Source organism: Hydractinia symbiolongicarpus, chromosome 1, assembly GCF_029227915.1.
Source record: "Hydractinia symbiolongicarpus strain clone_291-10 chromosome 1, HSymV2.1, whole genome shotgun sequence".
NCBI classification, from domain to species: domain Eukaryota; kingdom Metazoa; phylum Cnidaria; class Hydrozoa; order Anthoathecata; family Hydractiniidae; genus Hydractinia; species Hydractinia symbiolongicarpus.
In genome coordinates this window covers 12394302-12421625 of record NC_079875.1, presented here as the reverse complement: position 1 = coordinate 12421625, position 27324 = coordinate 12394302, and the positions used below count along the sequence as shown (strand labels likewise).

Below are 27324 nucleotides of genomic sequence, written 5' to 3'. Positions count from 1 at the left end.
GACGATTCTTCTGTCATTTTGACATAAACCAACGATTTGATTTGATAGAAACTAATTAGCACTTTAAATGTTCCTGATACTCTGTTATTGTGCTTAATAAAATATGCATAAGAATCTTCCACTTCTTTAACTGGTGGTGACCCATGCACAACTATGTAGTCATCCTTTTCCATACAATATTCTAATTTCGAACGGACATTTTTAGTATCCACCAATACAACTACTTCCTCTGAATTCTTCTTCTTTCTACTCTTGATTCTTTTCATAATTGTTATCGCGTAGTACTTTAAAAAGAAGCTTATTTCTTTCATGTATGCCAAGACAAAGGTGTAAGTAAAAGCAAAGAATATATAAACAAACCAAAACATGCCTTGATTTGTACAATTTCTGTTTTTAACACATTTGTCATCAAAGTAGTTGACTCGATAGCCCTTTTCACACGAACCACATAATTTCCCTGTGCGATGATAATTACAAGCAGAAATTGATTTACAAGGTTTACCTTTGTTGGAACAGCAATAATCTTCAGGACAGGGGATGCACGAAACAGAATTATTTTGTTCAAATCCCCAAAAATTATCTTTAGCTCTAATCTGGCCCTGACAATCGGCTCCTGGCGGACAAAGTAAACATTGAACGCGCTGGTGGAGTGCTTTGATGTTGTCAATTGGATGAATATGAGTCTTTTGAAACCCTTTTTTCAAGTTGTACATTCCTCTGTCACATTTTCTACAATACAAGGTGTATGTGTAGGTGTAAGCATTTGATATCATTTGTTTGGACTCTGAAAAAGTCGCATTGAAATTTGTTGGGCAATTATAAGAAACATCTATATTTACATTCGAAGTAGTGTGTAATGAAGCAAATAGGGCAGTAGCTCTTTGAAGTGGTTGATTCAACGTAATATTGATGTCAACTAATTTAATTCTTACATTTTCAACTGAGGTTGTTATCCAAATAGCATGAATCGAGGGTGACATTCCACTTGCATTAACCACAACATTTCTCATTTCACAGCTTGCATTAACTTGGTTATCTACGTTGTAGCTAACGGCACTAGGAGAACGAAGAAAGGACTTGTTATCAATCAATGAGCTCTCTGTAATACTTAAATTGCAATTTTTTGTTATAATCCCTCCCGCCGCAGTGGCTGTGTTGTATCTAAAAACGGATTTTTTTACCTCCAAGTTGCTGTCTTCTGCGAAAATGGCTCCTCCATTGTCGCCTGCATTGTTGTTCTTCATCTCACAATTTTGAAACTCAACATCGCTACCTTTAGCAATAAAAATTCCAGAACCAGATATATCCGCACGATTATTTTTGAATAAACTATCACTTATATTCACCACAGAATTGGATATGTATATGGCTCCACCATTAACACCCGCATTATTGGCAAGAACAGATGAGGTAATTTTTATTTCACTGTTAATAAGAGCTACGCCACCGCCATTGTCAGTGACTTTGTTATTAGTAAAATTGCTAAATGCTATTATGCCAGTGCTTTCTTCGAATTTCATAGACATTGCGGCTCTATTTCCTTTGATATTTACATTTCTTAGCAAAAAATTGCTTTTTCTAATGAGTAGTGAATTCTCGTCTGTTATTTTACTATCTGTAATCAAGAGGTGTCCATCAAGCGATTGAAATACAGTATGCGTGCTGCGAAACGTGCAATTTGTGATTTGAAATTTACTATCGATAATCGAGGGTCTTGAACTTTTAATGAGCGGATCGTTTTCATTTGAGTGTACTTTCCAGGTACATTGATAAGCAGAAACATTTTTCATAATTATTATTCCCGGCACATAATGCGATGCGATTATTTTAGTCATTTTCATGTCAGTGTCAGTGATAATCATTATTGTTCTTTTTATCTCGCGTATTCTCTCTACAAACATGTCATTAATGATAAAATCCGTGTTTTTAATAACACAAGATATTATACTTATAAATAAATTTTTGAATAAGAAATTGCCTGTTGAAGCAAATCTGGCGGGTTGAATCGCCTTTGGTTGCGGAGAGAGGGTGCAATTGACCATATGGATCGAAATATTTCGAAAACTGCCAAGACCACTGATCAAGTGTCTTGTTCTGATGTCCAGGGAATGTAAGCGGATAGAAAAGTCATGTTTTAATTTGTTAATCAATAAGAAACTATATCCGACTATAGTCGGCTGAAAAACACTTTGTGGAGACTTGACAAGCCTCAAGTCTTTGAGAATAACCAAAGGTTGAACTAGAGTGTATATCTTACTTCGTGTGGTACCTCCATCCAAAACAATAGTATCTCCATTTGCTTGTTTCATGGCAGCCTCCTGTAGAGTTTGACATGGTGCTGTTGGTTTTCCACAATTTGGTAGACCATCTCCGTCGCTTGATACATAGATATCTTTTCCAAATGTTACTAGGTTTAAAAAAAAATATTCTTTACATTATAACTTCTAATTTACAAAAAAGGAAACGACTTCTTCGAAGGTGAATGTTTTAGGCACTTAGTAAAATAATCCTGGTTGTTGATTTGGTGACATTTCTTGGTTTTTAGTATAAAAGAGGCAACTTGATCTCAATCCTTTGGATTCTATCAGAAAGGACCATATTGAATAAAACAATTTTTAGCAGTGCTAAAGTCAAGTTGGTTATTTTGCAACTAAATTTATCGTTTTGCTGCAACTCAAATTACAAGACAATAGTTATCGCCTGGTACGGAGTACAATATGGTATATATTTTTCGGGTTCTGATATTTTGTCTGGCCATTTTTCGATCCTTCTACACGAAACTTCAGTGCAATAACTAATATCTCAAATGATTCCAATGAAACGAAATACGAAATACCATTTAACTAGTCGATAAGGCCCGTGGAAAACTTCACTTGGCAGAGGAACATAGGTTTGTTTTAGGTGTTTTGCTGACGTCAGCAATGCATATACAAAAGCAATTTGCGAAATTTGTTTATTTGTTGCCTATAATGTGGAGAGATTGAAACGCTGATCCTGGAAATGTATAGAATCATGTGCTTTTTACTAACACCTAAGAAGATAAAGGGTTTAAAAAGTTTTTTTTAGAAATTTGTAACTTGTGACAAACGGTTGCAAAGATATTGAGGTTTAAATGTTGTTTGGTGACGTCATTAACCCGTTCATTCTGAAACAGATTTGACGACGAAGGTTTAAAAAACTTACCCAATTTAGTTCCAGGTTGTCCCCAGTTATTCAAATCGCAGTAATAAACACATGTATATGAAGAGGCGGAATTAAGTTCGAGTTATAACATATTACAAATTAGTTCGCGCTGGTGGTACAAATATGAATTGGCTATCTATGTTTTTGCTGCAATCGATCTTTTCGCTTAGCCAATGTTCTATCTTTAAATGCAAGTACTGCTGCTAACCCTTACAATAGAACATTTACAGAAAGGCGAAGAGAGTGTGATTCTCCAAACCGTCTAGGTTTCTTGTTTGTTAAAAGATACGTATTGATGTCATAATTCTGCACAATTGGCGAAACTTTTATCTCGAAATTCAATAAATAGAAAGAAAAAAAAAAAGGACTCATAAACAACTTTTCAAGCTCTTTTCTCATATAAAATGAACGTGTTTTAAGTGGAAGTTATGCCTTAACAAAAAAGCGTACTTAACACTGCATAAGAAACAAACCTTTAAAAGCAAGTACGACCAATCCAATGATTCCAATCATTTTTTATCTGTTATTCATTTCATGTCAATCCTTACACCAATTTAAATTTTTATCTTCTATAAAATTTTTATAAGTATTTAAAAAAGCTTGTCAAACGTTTACGTTTGTTATCAGTGCTACAACGGATTAGAAGAAAACCATGCTACATATATATAACTCTAATTGGTTTCTGTAGTTACTATTCAACGCAATTATTAGAAACAAATAGGTTATTAAGCAAAAATACAAATTAAGAGGGTAATTAATTGACAAAAATGTAAGTACAGCACTTGTTATTTATAAAGCATATGATAAAACTCACCTTGTAATTGAATGCCAAGGGAAACTAAAAAGATGAATGGAGGGCTAAGACATTTCGTTTAACCAAAGAAGTACTCAGAGCTTTTCAAGCGAAAAAACAGTTGGTCGAAGTTGAGAATGTCCAGACGTTCGAAAATCAAAAGGAACATATTTTATTTGCAAAATGGATAGCCAGTGCAAAAACATAATATAGTTCAAAAGATTATCTTACCAGAAGCAAAATATGTGGCAATATAAGCAATACTTTTATTAGACTTTCATCAGCATGTCCTATGTGTGTTTTAAATCGCTTCTTTTTAGTGTTTTTCCTCTCTTTGATAATAATACACGGTTCGTTTAATGATATTAATGCCATTTACTTTGTTTTTATTTATATATTTTTGACACGTGTGATGGTGTTGAAGAGAAAGAGATAAAAGTAATCTGATCAATAATTTCACCTAAGCTTTTTATTATAAGTATGCAGAAATATACGAAAAGTTTAATAACAAGTCATTGTGCACATTCAATTTCAGCTTCCGCAAAATTTTTAACAGGAAATACAAATTAATTTTTTTTTCCGTTAATAAAATTAAGGCTGCTCTGATAACGACAAAAACGGCGAGCATTTTACATTTACCCAAGCATTGGGTAGTGAGCTAGTTACTTCTACTTCCTTTCCAAATTGATTTGGAAGTACATGCAATGAACAATTCTTTTATGAATTTTCTGGAAAAAATCCATTAAGATTGCTTTAATGACGTAAGAAGTTAGTGTCGGCTAATTTCCCGAAAAGAAAAATTACTTTATGCTTTATGTTACGTTATGTAGCATATTTCACTTTCAATTTTCCAAAATCTCATTTTAATTATCATATTCGTAAACGGCATACATCCTTTTTAATGTTTGCTGCAATGTATTTTAACTGAAAGCACAAATCTTCATTCATATCAGTTTCCTTTTTGGTAGATATGCAAAAAGGAGAACGATGCGAACTAAAACTAGAAAATTTGTTAGGAAATCTTAAGCTTGCAGCGATAATGTTTAGTTTACTTGCATTGTTTTGTAATATTAGTACGTGAAACAATCTTATTATCATTGTTTCGGTTTATACCGCTTATCTGCTTACATAAACGCTCACAATAGCTGACATTATCCTTTAATTTGGTATTTTGGTAGCTAGCTTCTTTTAAAACAAGCAAAATAAGGCCCGCAGTTTCAGAAAAGAAACATAGCAAACATTTAACCCTTCATAACATGCAAGAGGATTATTTTTAATGGTAGGTAGGTTCAACCACTAACTCCACTTTTTTTATCAACCCCTAAAGTACTGTTTAAAAAGAGCTAAAACTTGTTCTATTTTAGCATTTATCTAGGCAGAAAGTTTTTGTAGAAAATTTTCAAAATCTTATTTCGGGAGTTGACATGGAAATCGTGGTTACTTTATGTGGTTCAACATAGTAAATTTAATTATGCGGCATTGTTTTTAATCACCATGTGGGTTGGTAACGTCATAAAGGGTAAAAACATACAAACTATTTAGCTAACTCACGTGCAAACCAATCTAACCGACGCATAATTTTTCCAATGCATTTCTGATTTTAGACTGATGTACGTACGGAAAATAGATTCACATATATTTTAATTGCCTCCTTAACTTTAATTATTAGTGGTGGTAAATTATACCAAAACGACTTGACTTTAACATAAAACATAAGGAACCTTCCTAAAGATGGCATATCAGGATTGCTAAATTGATCTAAGTAAAAGCATATTATGATCTAAATAAAAGCATCTAAAGTCTAAATCCAAATAGCAACAAGGAAGCAAAAATCCTTGGTACGGATTGGCATTGGCATTGGATGGCACGTAGACGATTGTGCTTTCTCACTTTAAAAGGTTTGTTTCTCATTGAATTTTAAATATATTGTCTGTAAGCGATCAGATATGAATTGAAATAACTAGGTCAATAAGCATAGCTGTAGTTTGAAGTTACGTTTGCCGAGAGTATATTTTTGGGTAATTTTGGGGAAAAAATATTGAAAGTCAGAGGTCAAGTGGTAAAGTACTCCGCTTTTTATGCGTTTATATTTGCATGAGGAAATATAAACAACTACTATAAATCGTTTTTATGAAAGTTATTAGATAACTTGTACTACAAATGAAATTCTCATACGAAACAAAGTATCTCTATAATAATCTCCATAATAATATTTTGTCTTTCTATTCAAAATGGCTGCCCCACAGCTTTTTTCTAACCCCCGTCTGCGTAATTTAATTACTTCGTGTTAACAGGGGGACAAAAGTCACGAAATACTGATAGAAATTGTACAACGCGCAAAAATATGAATTATAATACTCGCTATCTGCGTGTCTGTGAGCTTATTTATAAAACAAGGGGGTTTGAAATCGAAATTGTAATCACCCATATAATTATAGTAATAACCTTACTTCATGTAAACAGGCGGCAAAAATGCACGAAAAAGACATGTGAGACATATGTACGACTGGCGATCCACCGTGGTATTTTTTTCGAGCTAACGACTAGTTAAATAAATTCCAGCAAATTACATTTCTACTCTGTTGCAATAGCTTCATGTCAGAACTTCATAAGCCGTGACTTAATAGCCTGCAATAATTCTAAAAAAACAGTAAAAGTTTTCTGAGTTTATCATGCCAAGGTTATTTTGTCCTGTAAATCAGACAAAACGGGAGAAAAGTATAAGAATACAGATCTGACCATAAACTGCATGCGCCTGTCGCCCTGGAAATGAGGTTTTTGTAAATGTTAGATCAGACAAAAATAGATCCAAATCTGATACTTTCTTTATTTTATCAGCTTGATAAGGACTTGGTGTTTCAACTTCCCGTCGTCACATTTAATATGACGACTGTGAATTACTTGGACAATAGGAAATTACATATATCCTTTCCAATGTCTAAACGTTCCTGCCTCTTAATGGCCCATGCTTTCCGAGTGAATAAAACACCAATGTTTGTACAGGTGATACACTCCCTCTATCAATGTATATGATACAACCGTACCCACAAAAAAGTCTTACACAAGAAAAAACTAGTGTTCAACTTCGACTTTAACGAATGAGAAGAATTTCGAAAATTGGGTTTGCTATACTGGCAAACAGATGGCATGTCTTTCGGCGACCCTTTGAAAATGTTGGCTACACGATGCAAATTTCGAAATTTTCGCTATGCAGCATAAAAATAATTGCTGCAACACTGCAACAAAATCAAACTGAGTTGAGTTGACATTTTTCGGCGATTTATGCTTCATTGCGCATGAAAAAAAATCTACGTTGCAATGTTTTGATGCAGCATGCAATGCATCATGCTGCAATGCATGCGCATCAAAAAACTGCATCGTGGACCCAAAGCTTTAGCAAGTTAAATTCCTGTCAAGATTATTTTTTTGCCCTCTGACAAATTTAGAAAATCTAATTAGATCGCTGACCTTCTTTCTTACCTTATCTCGTAAAAAGCCAAAATTGCCCTTGCCGCCAAAGTTACAGGAGAGGCAAACAAAAAATTATTTTGTGGGAGCCAGGAAATAAATTTTAAGCGAGTGAGAAAATTATAGATTTCTTAATGCTGAAAGCTAGATTAATAACAAATAAATATTTTCATGGCACCATAAGTAGGATTTGGATGGACATCAACATTCAAAGTAAAATCTTTGACTTGAGATAACCATTTATCTTTAGCGTACTATATTAGTAACAGCATTTTTTAACCTTTGTTTAAACTTCTTTTAACTTAAGAAATATCTGTCATGACAAATAACTATTTTTTCATGGTTTGAATGCCTTTTCCACAACATACTACGAGCTTCGAACGATAAAGTTTGTTATGATGAGATGGTGCCAAATTTAAATAAATATACAGGCGGAAACATTCAACAACAACAAATCGAACGCACAATATGGTGGCTTCATTCACGAATCTTTTCTTTCTTTATCTTTACTCAAGTAAATATCAATTTGTTCAGTAAGCTTATTAGTATATAATAATAAAAATATGTTCGTCACACGTTGGTCAACATTTGTTGCTATTTTGATCTTATCTCGTTATTTTGTGCGTATTGAACTGTGATCATCACAATAAGGGGAAATCTATTTCATGGTTTTTTAATTGGGCCACTCGTTTGACAAATGTTGCTGAGTTATAGATAATTTGCAATCACAAAATTGTAAGCAAAAACTGGTATTTCTAACAGACTGTTTTATATTTTGGGTCTCTAGTGTGTTGTCGTTCTGTAAAGTTTTTGTTTTTATGTAAAAAAACCTCAAAAAACCTCCACGAATATTTTTAATGTCAAACCACTCCTAGTCTTTGTACAAGACTTTTTTGGCTGTAACATGTAAATTGATTTATTATGGAGCAGACCAAGCCATTCGATCTGGTCTTTAACAAATCCACGCTTTCATCATGAACTTTTATTCAGCAGCCGTGCAGTGCGCAGTTCGCCTCTCCTTTAAAAAAGAATAATGTTGTTGCGTTTATGCTAAAGACAAAATCAACTTTCACGTTTTTTTCGCAACAATCTTTCGTCACCGGCTAAATCACCAAAAGATTTTTATTGTTTCTCTCTGCTAAATTTAATATTTTGTTATTTTTCGCGAAAATATGTTCCGCCAAATGTACTTTCCAATTTCTTCCCTTTAAATAATTTATGGGAAGATATGCTTTTAGCAAAGCTTCGATCAAATTTTTAGACGGTCCCAGAGAGCTCTGTATCTGAGTCAAAAGGTTGCACCCCAGAACGCATAATAGGCAGGATAACGTTGATAAAGGATCTGTACTTTTTATATTTACTAACATTTGAAAAAGATATCCATAATAGTGGAACATTATTATTAAAGTGTCAAAGTATACAGTATGCTATTGATAAACAAGAAGTTGGAGATACTATCATGTTAGACGGAGGCACCTCGCGAAGTGAAAGATACATGTTGCACAAACCTTTGAAAGTTTCCAAAGAGTTGCGGATTATCAAATCTCCCCAAAGTATTTTCCAGCCACAAGTGTCTTAAAACCTTTCAACGATTCTGTTTAACGGACATTTAAAAAGTATTTCTGTTCACTTACAGTCACTGAACATTAGTGCATCAAGTCTTCTAAGTTATCGTGGCAGTTTTCAAACTATTTCGATCAGTCTGTTCCTACCGCCAATCAAGTAAAAAATTTCAATCGGAAAAAATTCCTTAACAGGTGTGTCCTTATAGGGCCATTGTGTGCCATAATATAACATCGTGTGTTCTTATTAACGCCCAGTTTACCGGGCGGAATTATTTGTAAAATAGCACGTCGCCGCAGAAATTATTGATGGTTATCACGAACACCGCCGCTATGCGAACTACAATCTCTTTATGGATTGGTGGCATGGCAAGAATAATTTTGAAGAATGTCTCCGCTATTAGTTGTAAATTGAAGATAACTTCAATTAAATTTTTAGCTGCAGTAGAAGATATGGATATTATAAACACGTTACACGTTAAGGAAAGCAATATCTTTTTTAGAAGGATGAGTATCGGAAAAACCAGAGTAAAAACACTTTTGTATTAAAGAATTGTTCTGGCACAGTAATATTTCAAAGAATGTGACAGAGGAATGTACAACCTAAAAAAGAATTTCAAACGTTTTATGCTCATCCAATTGATAACATCAAAGCAACCAGCGTGGTCAGTGTTTACTTTTCCCGCCAGGAGCCGAATGCCAAGGCCAAATTAAAAGTAAAGATAATTTTGGGGGATTTAAACAAAAAAATATTGTTTCGTACATCCTCCGCCCTGAAGATTATTGCTATTCCGACTAACCTTGTAAATTAATTTCTGCTTGTAATTATCAGGCTATCGAGTCAACTACTTTGATGACAAATGTGTTAAAAACAGAAATTGTACAAATCAAGGCATGTTTTGGTTTGTTTATATATTCTTTGCTTTTACTTGCACCTTTGTCTTGGCATACATGAAAGAAATAAGCTTCTTTTTAAAGTACTACGCGATAGCACTTGTGAAAAGAATCAAGAGTAGAAAGAACAAGAATAATTAAGAATAGAATAAACGAAATAGTTGCACTTTTGGATTCTAAAAACGTTCGTCCCAAGTTAGAATACTGTACGAAGATTAAACTATATAACAACGAAAAGGATAACCCAATCTATAACTTGATACGTAATTAATACTAAGGGACTGAAAAGTAACTTGAGTAACTTTTTGTTGTGTCCTTGATCTCTGTCACGAGAGGCTACCGTTCTCTACGGTTTCGTTATGCTTGTGGTTTCGCTAAATTTCCGCGGAAATTGAATTTAACGACTAGCTAATTACTTACTCAAGCTTGAATGAACAGCCGTTGTTTGAAACTGGGAAATGATGACGACAAAGAAAAATAAAAAAGCGTTGGCGGAACAGTTTTCACTTCATAGAATTAGTGTGGTGACTAAGAATGAGCGCAGATTTCCTTGAATGTACCCTGAAGTACCAACTCATGTAAACGTCGAAAAGAATACTATTTGCTTTATTCTGTTGCGTGATGGATACTGCCGCTAATCACACACGCCGAAAAATAGCGAAACGGACGAGCCAATCTATAACTTCATACATAACTTATACTCAAGGATTAAAGAGTAGTTTGAGTAATTTTTTATTTTTTTCTTCATATGGTCGACGATAGGGCCACTATCACTAGTGTTTTGTTCTTCTTGTGGTTTCGCTAAATTGCTGCTGAAATAAAATTTTACGACTAGCTAATTACTTACTCAAGCTTGAATGAACAGCCGTGTTTTGGAATTGTGAAATGATGAAGACAAAGAGAAAAAAACGGGTTGGATTAAATAATTTTCACATCATAGAATTCGTTAGGTGGCGGAAAATGAGCGTAGACTTCCTTGAATGTACCCTCATGTTGACCAAGTTAGGTAAACGTCGAATGCAAAGCGATTTGCATAATTCTGTGGTGTAATGGATATTGCCTCAGCCAAATACACCGAAAAATAAAGAAAACGATAAGGCAATCTATATTTTGATACATAGCTTATACTCAGGACTGAATAGTAGTTTGAGCAATCCTTACGATTTCGTAGCACTTGTGGCTTCGCTAAATTTCCTTGGAAATTCAACTTCACGAGAAACTAATTACCTAACCAAGCTTTAATAAAGAATCGTTTCTTGGAACTGAAGAATGATGGCAAGAAAAAGAAATAAAAAAGTGATAGACGGAATATTTTCGCTTAATTGAATTCGTGTGGAGGCTGAAAATAAGCGCAGACTTTCTTGAGTATAACTTGACGTTGACCTACTCAGGTAAGCACCGAGTGGAAGCCGATATACAATACTCTATTACCTTATGGATATACTGGCCTGTACCAAGGACAGCGGAAAAAAAAACGAACAGGTAGTCTATAGTTTTGTACATACCTTTTACTTAAGGTCGGAATAATAGTTTAAGTAATTTTTTCTTGTGTCATTGATCTGTCTGAGGAAAGGACCACTAACTCTACGGTTTCGTACTACTTGTGGTTTCACCAAAGTTCCGCGAAAAATCAATTTCACGACTAACTAGTTACTTTATCAAGCTTTAATAAACAGCCGTTTCTAGAAACTGGAGAAAAATGATAAGAAGGAGAAATACAAAAGAGATGGACGGAATAGTTTCCACATCATAGAATTCATAAGGTGGCGGAAAATGAGGGTAGACTTCCTTCAATTTACCCCGACCTTGACCAATTTAGAAGGTGATTTGCATTATTCATTTGCGTACTGGATACTTCCCCCAACCAAATACACCGCGAAATAACGAAAACGAAAAGGCAGTATATAATGTGATACATACCTTATATTCAGGGACAAAAAGGTATTTTAAGTAAGTTTCTTTTATGTCTTTAATCTGCTTGACGAAAGGGCCATTATCTGCGCGGTTTCGTACTATTTGTGGCTTCGCTAAATTTCCGCTGAAATAGAATGTCACGGCAAGCTTATTATCTAATCAGGCTTACATGAACGGCCATTTTTCGAAACTTGGAAATGATGACAAGAAGGAGAAATAAAAAGGGATCGAAAGAAAAAGTTTTCACTTCATAGAATTCGTGTAGTGGCTGACAACTAAGGTAAACACCGAATGAAGGCCAGTATATATTATTCTGTTGCGTAATGGACACTGCCCCCAACCACCGCTAATTAACGAAAAGAATAAGGCAATCTATAGTGTGATACATACCTTATACTCAGGGACAAAAATTTAGATTGAGTAATTTCTTATTTTGTCCTTGGTCTTTCCGACAAAAGGAACACTAAATCTACGGTTTCGTACTACTTGCGGCTTCGCTAAATTTCAACTGAAATTGAATTTCGCGACAAGCTAATTACCCAATCAAGCTTGCATGAACAGTCGCTTTTCGGATGGTGACAAGAAAGACTAATAAAAAAGGGTCGGACGAAACAGTTTTCACTCCATAGATTTCGTGTGGTGGCTGAAAATGAGTGTTAAAACAAGGAAAAAAGACTTACCTTTTCTTTGTTCTTTGTTTGATCTTTTTCACGATTAGTTTTCCTTAAAATGTTCCACAGCAGATGTTGTTCGTCGTTTTTTATCAAATCAAATTGTTCAACAATTTTCCCTAATTTATTTACGCCAATATTTCTTTTTATCAGTAATTCTTGTATCTTCTTGTTCTTGATATGCAGATTTGAAATTTGGGTCGATGAAAGGTGATCAATTTGAAAATGACAACATTTAATTAAGTTGTTTTTTTTTTCTCTGATGATGTAAATGCATTAGATTTGAAGTTTGTGTCGCTAAGAATACTTGCTTGTACCAGGGTAAAGGCAGGTTTATAAGCAAAGTGTATGTGAAGTCAACAAGTATGCGAAGTGTGCGGGCTGAAGCAACGACCTAGCCTTTTGTTTGTTTTAAAAGAAGTCTCATTAGCATTTTAGGCTGCATCTAGCCGCTGTCAAAAGAAAAATATTTAAAATCGAAAAACAAAATTTTGTGTTAAAATTTTAAAGAAAAAAGAAAATGCTACACCAAGTTAGAGGGTGAGACGCTATGGAGATCGGAGTATAATTTTGCTTTATGCGCAATAATTATGTTATTTCTTTCTGTATAATTTCACAGGCGAGTGGCACTGTCGGCAGAATTGATTAAATTCACGACACTTTGACTTAAAGAAGAATTGTTGAAGCTAAATATTCTTGGTGAAGAATCACTGGTCTGACTGAACTACACTTTTGAAAGAGCACTTGTTTTTTAAGTACAAAAATGAATAAAAATAAGATTTTTTCATTTAGTAAAGGCTTATTACGACTGCCTATGTGTATGTAAGCAAGATTGCTAGCTAGTTCGCTAGCCAGATGTCTTTTCTCAACCGGCTAAAAAATACTAAAAGTCATGTGTTTTTACAAAGCTTTAAAAAGAAACTTTATTTTCATTCAAAATGTCAACAATTGAAATCTGCCAAAATAACATCTTTCATATTTACTGTTTGGCTCACTGAAAAACGTTTAAAAATATTGACTAAAAAAAATAAAACTATAAAAATCTTAAATTGTTTTGTTTAAGATTTATACATGGCTAAAAAACGTGACAATATTTTTATCTTAATATAATTCGATCAATCTCGTCCCAAGGGGCTTTTGCCTTTTTGACATCAAGGCTGGCGGCGAAAAAAACCCTGGTACAGGCTGGTTAGATCTGTATGGTGATTGGTTTACATCCCAACATAGATAATTTATTCGCGCTACATAATATATGCAACTATTTACTATAAAGATGGCAGATTTTGTTACAAAAATGTTAAAAAATAACAGGATTTTTGACTATGAGAGATGTTCAAAAATATTGACTAAAAAACATAGAGTTGTGTAAAAAGCATAGTGTCTTGTTATAAATACCTTCTTAATGTGGATATATTACCAAGTATGAGTCTATGTACTGAAAGGGATAAAGCTAAAAGTGGGCTATAAAAAAATGCTTACTTTTCATTACTATACTTTTTGCTAAAAATGAATTTGAAATAAAGGCTTGGAGCTTGGTATGACATGTTTTTGGGCTGTTTTGAAAATTTTTTTTGAGATTTTAACCATTTTCAGGGACACCATTAAGCCATTTTTGACAGTTATGCCATTTTTGATAAAGTTACATGTGCAAAAAACATTAAGATCAATTTTCATGATTGAAATATGTCAGAGCCTAAGTGTTATGTTTGGGTCTAAATAAATTTTTTTGCCATTCTTGATTGTTGCGACCCAGCTTCATATTGAAAAAATCTTCTATATTCGTTTTGTTAAATTCTGTTGCAGGATGCTCATAAAAGAAAAGTCACCAAATGTCAGCTGCGGGTAGGTTGATTCTATCTGCCCCTGCATGAATACGGTAAAGGTAGTTATAAAACTCGGGATTTCTCAGAGACACTAGGAGTTATAAAATTTAGGAATTTTACAGAGACACTAGACACTTGTTTTTCCTATATCAGTAGCCTTCTTTTCATGCAGCTATCTTTTTTCTTAATGTACAACGCGACACCATGAACTAGTCAGTGATATCTTAATAAATCTAAAAAAATAAAACCAAATGTTTTTTATAAATTTAACTAGCTTTATAACAAAGTTTTTTTTGTTTACAAATATAATCAACAATGGCTCAATGCGCTGTTTTAATCTGGACCTGAAAAGTGCTGACTAAGGAAAAAAGTCGTAATAATTATGCGAAAATGTGACAGCCAATAATATTTCAATATCCGGTAAACGATACCAGGGTATTTTTCGATTGATATGAGATTCATCTCTCATATCAAAAAGGCAAAAAACCCTGAGGACGAGGGTAGGAGGATGCTTAAGTCCAGCCCTAGTGATGTATATATTATTTATTTTACCTTCTTTTAAAAGTATCCTTGACGATCGAGACCAACTGTTCAGAAAATGATGCGTAACCTTAAAGGAGGGGCGAACAGGACGAGCACGGCTGCTGATTAAAAATTCATACACATGTCACGATTTTATTGCTATCTTATATATTAATTCCCTTGCGTGAGTAAAACTGTGAGTCCACGACACGGAAATCACGGGTCACTTTCTTATGACGTGGTTGTACGCTAAAATTTAACTAAAAAGATTAGGGATGTACTTCATAGAAATCGCACATAAGCTGTAAATATATAACCCGCTGCTAATAACGATATAAATATATATACCCTTATGCCAAAAAACTCTATGTTAGCATATATATATAGGTATCGCTACATATGAAACGGTATTAGATATTTACAAAGCATACGGACTGTTAAATGAAGTTCCCAGCATAAAACGGAAGTTGTGTTTACGAAAAAGATGGCTGTTCTCTTTGAGTATTCTCTACTCTTTCATTCAAAATAAATCTTTAAAAAAACATTTGAAGAAGAGCATGGTTTTATAAATTAATCATAGCAATGTTCTGTAAGGTTTTTTCATGTTTTATTTTCAGTTTTGATTATATTATTGTTGCCAGACATGTTTTATAGCTAGCATCATAAAAAGCCAATCACCACCAACAACTAGCTAGCTAGCTAGAAATATATATATATATATATATATATATATATATATATATATATATATATATATATATATATATATATATATATATATGTAGCCATGTTCTTTATACCTAGCTAAGTCTCCAGTTTATATTTAAGTGACTAGCTATTAGCTGCTGTAGCTAGCTAATGCTAGCTTTAAACTAAAGATTCCCAGTATATATATTCCCACAAAACCCATCAAACGTTATTAACCCTGAAGATTTTAAACATTTTCCTGTTTTTTTTTGGTTTGCGAAGTTCTTTTCCTCCAAATATTCTGAAAATAAAGTTCAGAAATTACTTATTTTTAAAATGTAAATTTAATTTGTTTCAAATTGTGGTTTTGACATTTTCATGTAAGAATTTGTGGGCAAAAACCTTAATCAGCATGCTAAAAGAACTGATTTTTCTTAATTTAGAATTACTAAACACAACCATTTTCTTACATTTAGTGTAAACTTTTGTGCGTATGGCTTATATTTAATACACCAAAAGAGCTACTTTGTTGATTTCAATTTTATACTCTTTGTAAGCTATTTTTTTCTTCTTTTTGACATTTTGAATTAACTTATTGCTGTAGAAGGCATATAATATACATGCATATAAAAAAATGGAATTTTGCAAATTTCTGTTTTACCACTCAATTTTTACATTTTATAAGTTATTTGGAACAGAATGGTATGAAATAGACCAAAATACCTGATCTTAGTTGTTTTTAATTTACAGGCTGTGTCTGTGAAACTTTAAGGGGAACATTTGGTGGAAGACAATGGCATGACATATACTGATAGAACTGATTTTTGTTGTGTTAGATGTTATATCTGAACCTTTTTGACATTTTATGTTAATTTTGCGAGAAAGGACTATATATATATACACAGAAGAAGAATTCAATTTTACACCTTGCAAGCTTTGTTTTTCTATATTTTGTATAAATTCTTACTGGGGAGGACTCCGTGCAATATATCGAAATGACTGATCCTTCTCGATTTAAATTTGATGTGTTCTAAATCGTATATAGTTTTGGAAATTTTGTGTAAGATTTAATGGGTAAGGGCTAGATGCAATATGTCAAAAAAACTTTTTTTGTTGAATCAGAAGCACTCCCTACAACCATTCTTTTTTTTACAGTTTGTGAAGCTTTTGTGAGGAAAGAGTGTATGCAATATTATCGAAATAACTGATTTTTGTTGCAAACTGTCTTTCTTAGGCATTTTAGCTTAAAATATTGTTTTAGAGGGCATATGCAGTAGATATATGTACCGAAATAATTGAATTTTGCAAACTTTGATTTTGTCGTTACCTCTCATTTTTTTACATTTTGATTAAACTTTTGTGGGAGACCGTCGGTATGCGAAGGACCAAAATAAGAGATTTTAGTATTATTTAGAATTTGTATTTTGTGTTGCAAAATTGGTGCAAAAATTGACATAAAATGAACTTATATACAGATTGATTGCTGTTGTTTAACATGACTCATTATGACTTTATATATATATTTTATGAAAATTTGTGACAGAATACTATGTGAGATTTGAAATTTTGTTTGCTTTATTGATGGTAAAACAGCATGCAAATTGCTAAAAGGACATTTTGTCTAAAGTTTGGTGAGGAAGGACCATATGCATTATATCAAAGAACGTTTTATTGCAATATAATTTAACCTTGCAATCCCTTTGTAACACCTTAGATAAAAATTTCTACTTAGGCAAAATTTATTGTTTATTTTTCGCATTTTGTGTCAACCTTTGGCAGGGTTTGCAATAAACTAACTGATTTTAACATATACAATGAGAGAGATTTGTGTTTGACATTGATCAGCTTTTTTGTATATATGTGGCGTTTTGAGTGGTTTAAATTTTATGGGTGAGATGTATGTTGAAATGCTTTTAAAAACTTTTTTCCGAATAATTTTCGCATTTGTCAGATGGTCAGAGCAAGTAATTTTAGTAGATTTAGATTTTAAATGTCACATATATACTGCAGTGGTTGAAAATCTTTAATTTTTTTGGTCATTTATATAATAATGCAGATGTAAGATGCGCACTGCTGTATTGTTTGTTTTTTGATGGACATATATCTGCTACATAAATTAAATGGAATACAGTGGATTCTTTCACGGGAAACAGCTAGTCTTATATGTTAATTCCCTTGCGTGAGTAAAACTGTGAGTCCACGACACGGAAATCACGGGTCACTTTCTTATGACGTGGCTGTACGCTAAAATTTAACTAAAAAGATTAGGGATATACTTCATAGAAATCGCACATAAGGTGTAAATATATAACCCGCTGCTAATAACGATATAAATATATATACCCTTATGCCAAAAAACTCTATGTTAGTATATATATATAGGTATCGCTACATATGAAACGGTATTAGATATTCACAAAGCATACGGACTGTTAAATGAAGTTCCTAGCATAGAACGGATATTGTGTTTACGAAAAAGATGGCTGTTCTTTTTGAGTATTCTCTACTCTTTCATTCAAAATAAATCTTTAAAAAAACATTTGAAGAAGAGCATGGTTTTATAAATTAATCATAGCAAGGTTCTGTAAGGTTTTTTCATGTTTTATTTTCAGTTTTGATTATATTATTGTTGCCAGACATGTTTTATAGCTAGCATCATAAAAAGCCAACCACCACCAACAACTAGCTAGCTAGCTAGGAATATATATATATATATATATGTAGCCATGTTCTTTATACCTAGCTAAGTCTCCAGTTTATATTTAAGTGACTAGCTAATAGCTGCTGTAGCTAGCTAATGCTAGCTTTAAACTAAAGATTCCCAGTATATATATTCCCACAAAACCCATCAAACGTTATTAACCCTGAAGATTTTAAACATTTTCCTGGGTTTTTTTGGTTTGCGAAGTTCTTTTCCTCCAAATATTCTGAAAATAAAGTTCAGAAATTACTTATTTTTAAAATGTAAATTTAATTTGTTTCAAATTGTGGTTTTGACATTTTCATGTAAGAATTTGTGGGCAAAAACCTTAATCAGCATGCTAAAAGAACTGACTTTTCTTAATTTAGAATTACTAAACACAACCATTTTCTTACATTTAGTGTAAACTTTTGTGCGTATGACTTATATTTAATACACCAAAAGAGCTACTTTGTTGATTTCAATTTTATACTCTTTGTAAGCTATTTTTTTCTTCTTTTTGACATTTTGAATTAACTTATTGTTGTAGAAGGCATATAATATACATGCATATAAAAAAATGGAATTTTGCAAATTTCTGTTTTACCACTCAATTTTTACATTTTATAAGTTATTTGGAACAGAATGGTATGAAATAGACCAAAATACCTGATCTTAGTTGTTTTTAATTTACAGGCTGTGTCTGTGAAACTTTAAGGGGAACATTTGGTGGAAGACAATGGCATGACATATACTGATAGGACTGATTTTTGTTGTGTTAGATGTTATATCTGAACCTTTTTGACATTTTATGTTAATTTTGCGAGAAAGGACTATATATATATATACACAGAAGAAGAATTCAATTTTACACCTTGCAAGCTTTGTTTTTCTATATTTTGTATAAATTCTTACTGCGGAGGACTCCGTGCAATATATCGAAATGACTAATCCTTCTCCATTTAAATTTGATGTGTTATAAATCGTATTTAGTTTTGTGTAAGATTTAATGGGTAAGGGCTAGATGCAATATGTCAAAAAAACTTTTTTTGTTGAATCACAAGCACTCCCTACAACCATTCTTTTTTTTTACAGTTTGTGAAGCTTTTGTGAGTAAAGAGTGTATGCAATATTATCGAAATAACTGATTTTTGTTGCAAACTGTCTTTCTTAGGCATTTTGGATTAAAATATTGTTTTAGAGGGCATATGCAGTAGATATATGTACCGAAATAATTAAATTTTGCAAACTTTGATTTTGTCGTTACCTCTCATTTTTTACATTTTGATTAAACTTTTGTGGGAGACCGTCGGTATGCGAAGGACCAAAATAAGAGATTTTAGTATTATTTAGAATTTGTATTTTGTGTTGCAAAATTGGTGCAAAAATTGACATAAAATGAACTTATATTCAGATTGATTGCTGTTGTTTAAATGGTGCTAAACTAAAAGTTTAGCACATGTTAATTGGGGTTACAGAAGGAAAGGTGTGTCTCCATTGACTCCTAGTATAAGGCTAACCTGGTTCACTAGTGTTTTGTCATTCTGCATTATTAATTTTACAAATGTGTTGGTGACCTATGACTAATAGTCAACACTATATTAATTTAACCAAAACATTAAACTGCCTTAAGCTTGTTACTTAAGGTCATAGATCCATACCACAAGCAGGGGGGTATAAATATGGAGTAGAACACAGTAAGCCTCTTGGTGTGAGTTTCTCCCCACTTGGAATGGCATCGCTATTATCCACACTGAAACATTAGACTCCTCTTCCATAAATCTTTTTACTGATGCTTCTGGAGTAGGCATAGGAGGATTTTTTTCTGGTGCATGGTTTTCAATTGCCTTAAACCTTATTCATAAGTATAGTATCACCTTCATTGAGTTATTGGCCATAGTTGTGGCAGTTTTTTCTTGGGGCGAGGCATGGAAAAACAAGCAATTAGTGTTATACACAGATAATTTGGCTATTGTTCATGTGTGGTCCTCTGGGTCGTGTCGTTGTCTAAACATCATGCATCTTGTACGTTTTTTATTTTTCTACACAGCAGAACACAATATAAACCTCCTGGTACACCACATTAAAGGCCAGCACAATACTTATGCAGATCTTTTGTCTCGATTGCAGGTACAACACTTCTAACGTCTATGCCCAGAAGCCGAAGCAGATCCAACACCAATTCCTTCATCGATACTACAACTCTTCAAAGAGATTTAAGTCATTATTTAAACTCGTCCATTTCAACAAACACCAGGGCAACATATCGGTCAGGATATCTCTCCTTTAAAATTTTTTGTGAAGCTACATCTGTACCTACCTTTCCTCTGACAGAATCAACACTTCAACTGTTTGTGACATATTTGGCAAGACGCGTCAAATTTGCCACTATTAAAGTCTATCTTTGTGGGGTTCAGTACGAGAGTGTAATACGTGGCTTTCACACGAAGATAGCCCACATGGGTCGCCTGTACTATGTTTTGCGTGGCATTAGAAGATGTCATCCAAATTCTGCTTCTCAGAGACTACCAATTGCACCAGCTGATCTGCGTAAAATGATAATGTTTATAAAAAACTCTATGTTTTCCAACCACGACAAAGCAATGTGGACTTGTCTTATCTTAGTGGCATTTTTTGGCCTGTTAAGGGTGTCAGAGTATGTTTGCCCCACCACGTCCACTTTTGATACAGAAACTCACCTCACACCTGCTGACATATCCTTTTCCACGTGTGGTTCAAATGCTGTAATTAACCTTAAGTGCTCTAAAACAGATCCGTTTAGGCTAGGGTGCAAGATTCGCTTAGCAAAAATTGGAGGCTCTCTTTGTCCTTACAAAGCCATTCAAAATTACCTAGCATTCAGAGGAACCAAACTAGGGCCCTGGTTCACGTTTAGTGACGGAAAGTTTGTTACCCGGAAGTTTGTTTCTTCATTTCTTACAATAAGCTTGCCTAACAATATTAACATTAACACGCATAGTTTTCGCATTGGTGGTGCTTTGGCTGCAGCTTCCTGCGGGATACCCGATTCTGCTATTAAGATTATTGGACGCTGGAGTAGTGATTGCTACAGAAGGTATATTCACCTGTCAGACAACGCTTTGAAAGAATGGTCTACTCGCATAGCAGAGTTAAATGGACTGACAAAAATCTGGGACATTAAGTCTGTGCTTTAAGCTGAGTTTAACTTAACTTAACTGAGTATATATAGTATGTAGGTTATTACAATCCCCTAACATATACAATTTTGAGTTTCAAACGTCTGTAAGGATACTGTAAATGTTGCACTATTCTTTGTATATTTTCCAATATGACAGCAGTTTATTAGTTGCAGATATTTATTTACGATTACGTGTTGTGTTAAATCATAGTATGTAGCTAATGTCGTACTTATAGAAGACTACATATTAGTCAACTCTTAGTTTTCAATTTGGGGAAATTTGGGGGTGCTGGGCTTCCTTCGTCAGCCGGCTTAGGTGCAGATGTCTATTTTGTCGACAGTGATAGAGTTAATTAAGTATTTTGTAAGTATAGAGCGTGTCAGTTCATGTCAGTCTGTCATAATGAGACAAACGTTTAATTGTCATTAATTGTCATGTACTGTCAAAAGTCGGTTGTCAAAATGTCAAAAGAAGCCAGTGGCCATATGGTGCAGGAAAAAGAAGCCCGTGGGCCAATCGTTACGATAAAAACCTCACCATAAGAGACATGTAGTGTCACGAGTTCGTTGTCAAAATGTCTAAAAGAAGCCAGTGGCCATATGGTGCAGTAAAAAGAAGCCCTTGTGCCAACTGTTACGATAAACACTCACCATAGTAAGACATTGTGTCAAGTGTCATGAGTCCGTTGTCAAAATGTCTAAAAGAAGCCAGTGGCCATATGGTGCAGTAAAAAGAAGCCCGTGTGCCAACTGTTACGATAAACACTCACCATAATAGACATGTAGTGTCAAGATTCAAGAGTCCGTTGTCTAAAGCATGTAGTGCGAATTGTCTTGTCTGTTACAATGTCAGTAATTTGTCAATTGTCTAGTCTGTTACAATGTCAGTAATTTATTTCAGTACTTAATTTTTAACGAAGCCCTAGCACCTCAACCCATACCCCAAAAATATAACTGCAAACTATTTAAGAATACATTTTCTACCACTACTTTGTGTCGTTTTCACTTCCGAACCATACCAATTAACATGACTCATTATGACTTATATATATATTTTATGAAAATTTGTGACAGAATACTATGTGAGATTTGAAATTTTGTTTACTTTATTGATGGTAAAACAGCATGCAAGTTGCTAAAAGGACTTTATTAATTTTAGATTTAAACACCGTTATTTTGTTGGCATTTTGTCTAAAGTTTGGTCAGGAAGGACCGTATGCAATATGTCAAATAATGTTTTATTGCATTATTATTTATCCTTGCAAATCCCTTTTTAACACCTTAGATAAAAATTTCTACTTAGGAAAAATTTATTGTTTATTTTTCACATTTTGTGTCAACCTTTGGCAGGGTTTGCAATAAACTAACTGATTTTGACATATACAATGAGAGAGATTTGTGTTTGACATTGATCAGCTTCTTTGTATATATGTGGCGTTTTGAGTGATTTAAATTTTATGGGTGAGATGTATGTTGAAATGCTTTTAAAAACTTTTTTCCGAATAATTTTCGCATTTGTCAGATGGTCAGAGCAGTAATTTTAGTAGATTTAGATTTTAAATGTCACATAAATACTGCAGTTGTTGAAAGCCTTTATTTTTTTTGGTCATTTATATAATAATGCAGATGTAAGATGTGCACTGCTGTATTGTTTGTTTTTTGATAGACATATATCTGCTACATAAATTAAATGGAATACAGTGGATTCTTCCACGGGAAGCAGCTAGTAATACATTATCTTTCACCAAAAATATTCAGCCTCAGCAATTCCTCTTTAAATTAAAATTCATTGATAGTTAATTAGTTCTGCTGAATATAGCTTTAGTCTACGTGCTTACAAATTTGTAGTACAGAAGGAAATGGCGTAATTATATAACATCAAAGATGGCGCATTATAAGACGATCTTCATTATGCTACACTGCACGAGCTTTAACTTTCGATTATAAACTTTAAAATAAAGTAATGTTCATTGGATAATAAAACAATTTGTTGTACTGTTAGGATTCTTATTGGCTTAAAACTCATTTTAGCCTCGTTCTCAGAAAAAGATCTGTCAAAACGAGGATTTAAACTTAAGCCTGGATAAGTTTTAGGCGTCCAGGCTCTGGGCTGTCTCTATCTATCTATCTATCTCCATCTCTATCTCCCCAGGCGATATTAAAGATTCCGCCTTCGCCGGCGGAAATCAATAAAGATTTATAAACCCGTTACACGTTCGATTTGTTGTTGAAAGTTTCCGGTCTGTGTATTTATCGAAATTGGCGCCATCTCATCACAACAAATTTCATCGTTTAAAGCTGGAAGTATGTTATAAAAAAGCAGCAAATTACGAAAAAAATATTATTATTGGCTATGACAGATGTTTATAAAGTTCCAAGAAGAAGTAGCCATTAAAGAACTACGATTGTACGTAAAATATTTTGGGTTATCTTCAGTTAAAGATCTTATTTTTTTATGTTTATTGGTAAGTACATCTTAAAATTGCTTCTTCTGGCCACATACAGCCATGAAAACTTTGTAAAAATGTTGCTTGTGAGGAATATGGATATTTATTTAGGAAACATAGTTATTTGTGTGTCGTTATAGTAGTTATTTTATTAGATTTAGAAGTTCCTTAATTTTTGCTTCTTCGCTTAAAATTTAGCTAATTTCCTTTAGCTAATTTACAAAACTTTTTTTGAAAGCAAGCGTGTAATACAGGTAAAATAAGGCCGAGAGGTACACAATCAAGTTACTTGAGGTTTCGTTGGACACTTTCTGGTGAGAAATGAAACATAAAGAGAACGAAGTTGGCCTCTACTGGATACGATGGATCTCCCTTCATAGCAGTTAACTATTTTTCGAAGATTTATGCTCTTCTTTCTTTGGAAACATCAACTGTTTCATTTCGTTGAAAAATCCCTACAGTTTACTTCACCACAAGAAACCAGTACATCGGGCTAACTGTATTTCACAAGTGGGATCAAGGACTTGATGAAATGTCTCGCCTCTCAACAATCTGTTGTGACAAAGTACGCCGCGATAGAGCACAGACCCTGAAGAGCAATAGAAAAGGACACAGGCCATATTTTAATGACGTAGGATGGCCTATTACACCGTATTCAGATCGTCAGAGGGAATTTTTGATACTTCATTCGGGTAACTTACTACATGCTAATAAAAAAACACGAAATCAGAGCTAAGGCAAACGACAGCCATTTTGGAAACTGTGATGCTGAGGTTTGGAGGTCCCTTTTTCACTTTTTTTTTTTGTAATTTTTGGTTTTCGTAAAATTTTTGCTCAGAATTTTGTAACGACAAACTGTACTACCTAGGTGTTATTTTATTTCAACAAAAATTATACCATTAATTTTTAAAATTTACCGAATACTAATTAAGTTTTTATTTAAAACCGTCCTTAACCTAGTATCCGTAATTAATAATTTTTAAACTATCACGTGAAGCCACTCGTCAAAATAACGAAAAGATGGCTGACTGCTTTTGCTATAGCGGGTAACTAACAAGTTGTATAACCTATGTTTCTATACTATAGCTCTCCACCTTGAGGTGTGACATGGTCTAGTTGCACTTAATCGCTCAGCCTTGCGTTCAACCTTGTCGCGGTAAGCGCTCCACTGGATTAAAAAAACAGTATTCTTACTGCAGACATTTTGTTTGCGATCCAGCGTAATTTTTTCCACCTAAACTACTCCGATTTCCCAGCAATAAGAAAAATTATGCTGGGCCTCCTGGCTATCGAGAACGAAGAATAAGTCAAACAAATAAAAATACTTTAATTTTAACGAAAATCTAAATTTTACTGTCTGCCGGTAAATTTTTTACCTGGTGTGTAAAGCAAGATTCTCATAAATGCACCTAAATCCAAAAACAAGCGGTGAAATAACATGTACAATTTCCGGAGTTAATGCAGTGGATAGTCAGACTGTTGTACATAAATCTCTACCTAAATAGTATGAATAACGCCAAAAAATGTTGTTGGTTAATTCTATAAAAATATCAATATTTTGTCACGTCCTTTTTTTGGTCACTTCTATGCGGGTTTAGCGGGAACTGAAAATCGATTGTTGTTCGGTTGCCATTTGATTATATGAGTTTAATCAAAATATGTCGAAATATATGTTGATTTTTGAGTTTTCGGATTCGGATTTTGACTAAATTTCGGGGGGTCAAAAAGTTTTAAGAATTTCCGGCTGCTTATTTTCACATTATTTTAACTTTCAAGAACACATATTATTTCGAATCAAAGATCTCATAGGTCAAACCTCTAAAACAAGCACTTTTCATTTTTTAAAATAAACAAAATAATGCTATGCCTAGGGTGTGGCTGGGCTATGAAAAGCCAAAGAGGGAGGGCGGTTATATCGCAATTGATGACGAAAGGAACATTGTATTGCTATAAAAATTAACACAAATATTTGTAATGACATTGGAAGAAAAGTAGAATGAAAAAAATTGAATGACGTCATCTCGTCCAAGATAAGTTCATCATATATCCGAATGTGGGAAAAGTCTTGAAGGTGAAACATAAACCTTGAAAGCGATAATAAAGATATTTCAAAAAAAAAAAAAAAAAAATTGACAGGTAAAGGAAGGGCTTTAAATAAACCTTGAACAATTGAACCGTAATTTTCTCAACATTTTGCCTTTTAACCTTTTTTATATAAAAAAACGTATATTGCAATGTACAAAAATCTGATCCGTAAAATACACAATAGCTTGATTTGTTAAAATCTCAGCATCCTGTTTATTAGACACATCACAGTTTGTGACTGAATACAGCATAAACGCCACTCTACTAGTACAAAAATTAAATCGTATTGGCTAGCGCTGCGCAAGATAATTATTAATTATGTTTTTTGTTTTGCTTTTTTCCGTGACATGCGTCGCCACGGTATACAATCGAAAATTATATTTAGATCGTAACTTTCTGGTCACACCTGTCAAGATTATAGTGATGTTTTATCGTGTCCTAATAACTGTACTAACCGTTGGAATCGTGTCAGTAAATATAGATGGAAACAATACTTTAAATGAACACGAATTCCTTATTCCCTTTTTTTGTTTGGCTGCTACGAGAATCACTTTATTAGCCTTTTTCATGTAACGCAGTCAGGAAGTGATTTCCTGCTTCGTCGTGAAAAAAAATAATCAAAATAATAATTTCAAGTGTAAACAACCATCTCCGTTGGGTTAAGCTCCTTTTGTAAACATATTTTTTAAAACTCATTTTGGCACTTTCTTACGTTTATTGTTTAGTCAAAAACATAGGAACAATATCAGCAAAATATGAGGACATACAGCTTTAAACTTAAATTCATACGCTCTTATTTCAAATGTAAACGGCGAAAGATGAAAACAAAATCACGAAATAAATTCCGATTTTACATAAAATAAAAACAATCTTCCTTTTATTATATTACTGTTAATCAAAAGACGGAATAAAATAAGTGTAGAAATAAAAAATCCACTTACAAGATCTTTCTGAAATTTTTTGTTCTTTTTATCATCTTATCATAAAATTTGTTCCTTGTTAATTTCTTAGAAATGGCGCGAAAAAAATTCAACTTTTTTTAACGAAATAGACAACATAATATTAATCGTCCGTAACGTTGTCCGTGCACGTATTTTGCAAGAAACAAAATAAATTTCGTGTTACCGTATGACTTTTTCTCGTGCACAAAGAGAAAGACAAAATACGGCTATTATTAACGGGCGGGTATTATTATAAAAAAATTGTCGTCTATTGACAGATCTTTGTCAACCTGTCAATCAAATTGTTTAGTTATCATTGTCTGTTTACACGAGTCGTTTTTTGACGCCGTGACCCAATGACGAGAATTCTTTCATTGCAAGCAGCAATAAAGGATTTTACGTAGATTTTTCGCCTAGCAAATCCCCGTGTATTTTTCCATGGGCATACGACTAGTAATTATATTTCTATTATCTATTGTGGTAATCAATACAAT

General features: G+C 33.4%; 2 protein-coding genes across 2 annotated transcripts in view; both read left to right on the top strand.

Annotated features, from left to right (window-relative positions):
• Nucleotides 1-20347: 20347 nt before the first annotated feature.
• Nucleotides 20348-21900, top strand: LOC130651021 (uncharacterized). Its single transcript, XM_057456058.1, has 3 exons — nt 20348-21360; nt 21594-21705; nt 21808-21900. The coding sequence occupies exons 1-3, from the start codon at nt 20348-20350 to the stop codon at nt 21898-21900; spliced, it is 1218 nt and encodes a 405-aa protein (XP_057312041.1).
• LOC130639806 (activated RNA polymerase II transcriptional coactivator p15-like) overlaps nt 21375-27324 on the top strand; it is a 63700-nt gene continuing 57750 nt past the window's right edge. The window contains exon 1 of the mRNA XM_057447103.1: nt 21375-21384. The gene's annotated coding sequence lies outside the window, so the exon portion shown is untranslated. The remainder of the gene's footprint in view (nt 21385-27324) is intronic.